The sequence below is a fragment of the Tenrec ecaudatus genome, chromosome 11 (assembly GCF_050624435.1).
Source record: "Tenrec ecaudatus isolate mTenEca1 chromosome 11, mTenEca1.hap1, whole genome shotgun sequence".
NCBI lineage: Eukaryota > Metazoa > Chordata > Mammalia > Afrosoricida > Tenrecidae > Tenrec > Tenrec ecaudatus.
The window spans coordinates 15,147,022-15,153,346 of NC_134540.1; the positions used below are offsets into that span (position 1 = coordinate 15,147,022).

General features: G+C 47.4%; 1 protein-coding gene across 3 annotated transcripts in view; it reads left to right on the plus strand.

Annotated features, from left to right (window-relative positions):
- Nucleotides 1–5,942, plus strand: part of LHFPL6 (LHFPL tetraspan subfamily member 6) — a 239,108-nt gene extending 233,166 nt beyond the window's left edge. For all 3 annotated transcript variants that reach the window (XM_075562895.1, XM_075562896.1, XM_075562894.1), the window contains exon 4: nucleotides 4,803–5,942. In XM_075562895.1, the coding sequence (XP_075419010.1) occupies nucleotides 4,803–4,921 (119 nt within the window). In that variant the 3' untranslated portion in view covers nucleotides 4,922–5,942. The remainder of the gene's footprint in view (nucleotides 1–4,802) is intronic.
- Nucleotides 5,943–6,325: the final 383 nt, after the last annotated feature.

Genomic DNA, 6,325 nt, shown 5'->3' on the forward strand with positions numbered 1-6,325 from the left:
GGGATTCAGAGTGAGTTATACTTTGAACTGCTAACCGCAAGGTTGGCAGTTTGAAATCACCAGGTGCTCCACGGGAGAAAGATGAGGCTTTCTACTCTCTTAAAGCCACAGTCTCAGAAACCCACAGGGACAGTCCTTCAGTCGCCATGAGTTGGGATTGACCTGGTGGCCGTGAGGTTGGGTTTTTTGGTGGCAGTAGGGTAGGTTGGCCTGGGGGGTGGTAAAGGAAAGAAGGCAAAATAAATGGCGACTATGTTGTACTGTTGTTGTCTTGCATATTACGTGTATTGTTATTGTTTCAAATATTAATATTGGCTTAAAGGAGGCTTAGGATCGGAGTAGAAGAGGCAGTTTCAGAGAGTGAACACGTCCTTACTGTGCTGACAAAAGGAATAACTTGAATGCCAAGAGTGAGAAACCCATCCCATTAGCCCAAATAAAATGCTTTGGATCAGCGGTTTCTTATTTTACAACCTGAGACCGTGGTGTTAGCCCTGGCTTCCAAAACCTCAACAGATACCCAGGCACAGGGTCCATCCTGACGCACCGTGACCCTGTGAGACATAGTGCAAGGGAGACCTGCCCTGGGGGGTTTCTGAGATTGGAACTCTTTACAGGAAAAGAAAGCCTCATCTTTCTCCCAGGGAGAGCCTAGTGCAGTGGGTCTCAACCTTCCTAATGCCGCAACCCTATAATGCAGTTCCTCATGTGGTGGTGACCCCCCCAACCCTAAAATTATTTCCGTTGCTACTACATAACTGTCATTTTGCTACTGTTATGAATCAGGTAACCCCTGTGAAAGGGTCGTTCAACCCCCCAAAGGGGTCACGACCCACAGGTTGAGAACCGCCAGCCTAGTGGTTTTTGAGCTGCCGGCCCTGCAGTGAGCAGCCCAGCACGTTGATGATAAATATATGTGGGGAAATCCCATGATCCTTCATGCCATTTTTCCACAAGCTATTTTGCAGCCCTTTGTATGATCTTGGGCAGATCTTCAACTCCTCTGCGCCTCTGGGCCCTTGATAACCATACTTAGCTCACGCGTGACCTCGGATTAGAAGAATCAACCAGGACAATGTATGAAGGAGAAATCTAGTCATCATATTTTTAGCATTGGGGATATATATTTGTTAAAATCTAACACACAGTGACCCTGAAAGACCAGATAGATCTTCTCCCTGGGGGTTCCAATATCGTGAAGCTTTACAGGAACAGAAAGTCATATTTTTCTCCTGTGGAGCAGCTGGTGGATTTGAACCGCTGACCTTGAGGTCAGCAGCCCAATTCATAACCCACCGTGCTACAGGGTTCCTATGTTACTAATCTTAGTATTCTATAGTAGTATCAATTGAGACTCTTCTGTGATGCTTTAACTTGAAGCTGAATATCAAGGTGAAGACAAGGAGGGAGTTTAGATGAAGCTTTCTGTTCCCATAATGGGTGTATAACCTCATAACCCGCACAGGGGCACGTCTGCTCTACCCTGTGGGGTCTCTGTGAGTTAGGATTGACTCGATGGCACTGGGAATTTAAATGTTCGGGAACCTTGGTGGCATCGGAGGTTAAGCACTGATCTGTTAACAACCAAAGGTCCCTGGCTGAGATGAGGTCAAGATGGGGACAGATGGGGCCATTGGTTCCCGTAAAGTTCCGAGGTCCCAGAAATTATTCAAACTCCAGACTCACTGTCAGCAAGTCTATCCTGACTCAAGGCAACCCTATAGAGCAGTGGTTCTCAACCTCCCTGAGGCCGCGACCCTTTAATACAGTTCCTCATGTTGTGGTGACCCCCCCCCACCATAAAATTATTTGCGTTGCTACTTCATAACTGTCATTTTGCTACTGTTATGAATCAGGCGGCCCCTGTGAAAAGGTTGTTTGACCTCTAAAGGAGTTGCGACCCACAGGTTGAGAACCGCTGCTACAGAGCAAAGGAGAACTGCCCCTGTACGTTTTCGAGGCTGTAAATCTCTCCGCGAGTAGAAAGCCTTATCTTTGGATGTGGAGCAGTAGTCAGTGGTTTCAAACCACTGACCTTGCAGTTAACAGCCCACCAGGTCACCCACTAGGCATCTAAGGCTCTGCCTACTAAATCGGAACCAGCCAGAAGGAGGTGGGGGACTTGGTAATGCAGATGGTGCTGTGTATGTCATTGGACGAGTCCATGCAAATAACCGGTGTTAAAATGTCCTTCCCCGGGTCTCCTCCTTTGGGTGTCCCCCCTTTTAAAAAATCATTTTATTGGGGGCTCATACAATTCTTACCACGGTCCATACATCCATCCATTGTGTCAAACACATTTGTACATTTGTTGCTATCACCAGTCTCAAAACATTTGCCTTCTACTTGAGCCCTAGGTATCAGCTCCTCATTTCCCCGCTCCCTCTCCCCTCTCCCCATGAACCCTTCAATATCCACAAATTATTATTTTGCACTGTCATATCTTACACTGTCCAAAGTGTACCCCAGCTCACTTCTCTGTTGTCCATTGTGCAGGGAGGAGCTTATACATAGATTCTTTTAATAGGTTCCCCCTTAACACCCCACATTCCCTCCACCCTCCATGCATCGCCACTCACACCACTGGTCCTGAAGGGGTCATCTGTTCTGGATTCCCTGTGTTTCCAGTTGCTATCTGTACCAATGTACATCCTCTGGTCTAGCCAGATTTGTAAGGTAGACTTGGGATCATGATAGTGGGGGGGGGGGGGGAGGAAGCATTTAAGAACTAGAGAAAAGTTATATGCTTCATCGTTGCTATACTGCACCCTGACCAACCTGACTGACTCTTCTCCTTCTCACAACCCTTCAGTAAGGGGGTGTCCAATTGCCTACCGATGGGCTGAGTCTCCACTCTGCACTCACCCTCATTTACAATGATATTTTTTGTTCTTTGATGCTTGATACCTGATCCCTTCAACACCTCGTGGTCATACAGGCTGGTGTGCTTCTTCCATGTGGGCTTTGATGCTTCTCAGCTAGATGGCCACTTGTTTGTCTGCAAGCTTTTAAAACCCCAGATGCTATACTTTTTGATAGCTGAGCACCACCAGCTTTCTTCACCACATTTCCTTATGCACACATTTCTCTTCAGTGATCATGTCAGGAAGGTGTGCATCCTGGAATGCCAATATAATAGAACAATGTGTTCTTGCATTGAGTGAGTACTTGAGTGGAGGTCCAATGTCCATATGCTGCCTTAATACTAAACTTATGAATATATGCACATAGACCTATTTCCCCACTATCCTATATAAATATATTTACATATGTACATGCCTGTATTTAGACCTCTATAAATACCCTTTGTCACCTAGTTCTTTCCTCTATTTCCTTTTACTTTCCTCTTGTCCCACTATCAGCCTTCATTTGGGTTTCAGTAATTTCTCTTGGTTACATTGCCCTTGCTGAATCTCTACTAGACCTCTCATTGGGTGGCCACTTTAGCCAGAGACAATGTCCTTATTCTGCTATTTTTTGTACTTTTGTTAATTTTAGATTTTTTTGTTTTCATTTTTGCATCCACCCACTCCCTTCCCCCCCCCCCACGCACAAGTGCCTTTGATGCCTGTGCAGTGTAGGGATTTAGAATTGGCATCTTCACCTCTCCTGCCCTAGTTGGTGCTGATGGATTTTCAGCAGGGGTGTGGACCCTGGTAGGGGTGGGGGTTGGGTCTGCCTCTGTCCTCTCTGTCCGCGAGACAAGCTGGCTTCTTTTTTCCAGCTCAAGACAGCTAGCTAGCTCTGAGCACGAGTTGGCCACTGTGTTATTTATCTTTTTGTATTGCAGCAATTTTTATTACAGCACAAAGATAGAAACGATAAAGACGTCGACCATAGAGGGATGAGTAAACAAACTGTGGTACGTTCGTATAATGGACTATTATGCATCCTTAAAAACAATGACAAAGTCTGTCAAACACCTTAAGACATGGACCAAATTAGAAAAGTTATGCTCAGAAAAATTAGTCAATCTCTCTTTTTTAATACTTTTATTGGGGACTCTTATATCTCTTATCACAATCCATACATTCATCTAGTGTGTCAAGCACATAAGCTGCCATCATCATTTTCAAAGCGTTCTCTTCCCACTGAGCCCCTGATATCAGCTCTTATTTCTCCCTCCTCCCTCCCTCGCCCACCTTCCCTCACAACTTGATAAGTTATAGATTATTATTTTCATATCTCACATCGCCCTCCATCGCCCCTCACCCACTTTTCCCATTGTTCATCCCCCTGAGATGGGGTTCTAGGTTGATCCTTGTGATCGATTCCCCCTTTCTCCCTCATCCTCCCCGAATACTCCAGGTATCTCTACTCTCATTGTTGGCCCTGGAGGCTTATCTATCCTGGATTCCCTGTGTCGCAGGCTCTTATCTGTAGCAGTGTGCATGTTCTGGTCTAATCCTATTTGTAAGGTAGAATTGAGGTCATGAGGGTGGGGGGAAGGAAGCACCAAAGAACTAGAGGACAGTTGTGTGTTTCATCCGTGATATACTGCACCCTGACTGGCTCATTTCTTCTCTGTGACCCCTCGGTAGGGGGTTGCCCAATTGTCTACAGATGGGCATTGGGTCTCCACTCTATGTCTCCCCTCCCCATTCACCTTGGATATAATTTTGTTCTGGGTCTTATCTGCCTGGTACCTGATCCTGTTAACACCTCATGATCTAAACAAGCGGCCATCTAGCTGAGAAGCAACAAAACCCACATGGAAGAAGTGCTCTGTGTTCTTAATGGGCCTCAGCCTCCTGCCTGGTGTGCTGATCTGTGGCTGTTTTCTTTCCCTCTTTCCCGTCTAGGTACGTGTGAGATCGGCTGGGCCTACTACTGCACAGGCGGGGGTGCTGCAGCCGCCATGCTCCTGTGCACCTGGCTGGCCTGCTTCTCCGGCAAGAAACAGAAGCACTACCCATACTGAGAAGGACTGGCCCGCGGGCGCGGAGGCGAGGACCGCAGCAGGGACCACTGCATCCTGCATCCCACCACTTCCCACCCCAGGTGGAGCGAGTCTCCGCTGTCACTCAGTACAGCACTTCAAGGAGCAAAACCCCGATGGATGCTGGAACATCCCCTGAAGGCTGACGCGGAAGGGTCGTGGGGGTGGGTTGTCTAAGAATAGAGGAAGGTCAAGAAGACTGGACCAGGGGAGACGTTTCTGTACCAGGGGGCATATTATTAACCTATAACACACACACAAATCTATATATGCAAGCAAAGTTTTCCTTTTCTGTTGTTGTTGAAGACTGAGAACACAAAGGGCTAGTAGAAACAGTGTTCCTTTGGAATGGCCCCCATAGGTCATGGTAGGTCCCCTAAAAGCACATGCAGATGTACACATCCACACCCCCGTGCCCATAGGCAAATACATAGTTTCGCATCCACACACATGCACACTCAGTCACGTTCTCCTTGTGTAGGACCGCCTGGCAGGCTGAGCACCGCATCACTCCTGCTTGTCCTTTTCATCTGCAGCGAAGACGTCTGCATTCATCTGCGTTAGAGTTACTTTTTGAAGCAGATACTAAGCCTAATACACGGGCCAATATGCCGCTCGATCAGTATTCCGTATATTCTGCATCAACCCTTTTTGCCGTCAGCCTGTTTCCAGTGTTGACGCAGGTCTTTCGAGGTAAGCCTGTCATTCCATTGTTCTTCCAAAGTATGCACTCTTTCTGTGTCGGACCACCTTCTGCTCTGACCGCCTTGGTGGCAAAGGGGCAGCCACGCTCTATCCGCTGTAGACAAATGTGCCGCCCAGTAGGTGCGCGTGCAGACTCCAGATGCCAGTCATTAGATTTTGTTTCGCTTCGTCTGTGAGCCGTGCTGCTTCACTTTCATTTCAATATTCATTTTGTGAAAAACAAAACAACAAAAAAAGTGCTATTATTATTTTTTGTTATTTGAAAAGCTCTGTGAATAAATTTTCTCTTTGGTCAATAGTTCAATGGCTCGTAGAGTGGCAATTCCACTTGTTGGGGTGGGGGAAGGTTGCTCCTCTAAGCTCCTCAATATACCCCAACGCTGTACGTTTTCTCCTTAGTGGGAAGACTCCCATCTCTCTTGCCCCAGCACACTGAGTACACTGGGCGGTGGGGGCACGTGGTGGTGGTTAAAACATAAATGTCTTGCCTCACTGTGCTGGAGGTGAGAATTCAAATCCGAGTAGAGGGGGCCCCTGCTGTCTCTCTTGACTGAGAGAGCCCCAGCCTGGTCTAGTCCAGCTCCCAGAGCCCTGGGCCCTCCTTCACTCCATGCTGTGGCCTTACCTCCCGTTCACACTAGCGGGGTGAGGGCAGCAGTTAAGCTGCTCAGCTGCTAAGAG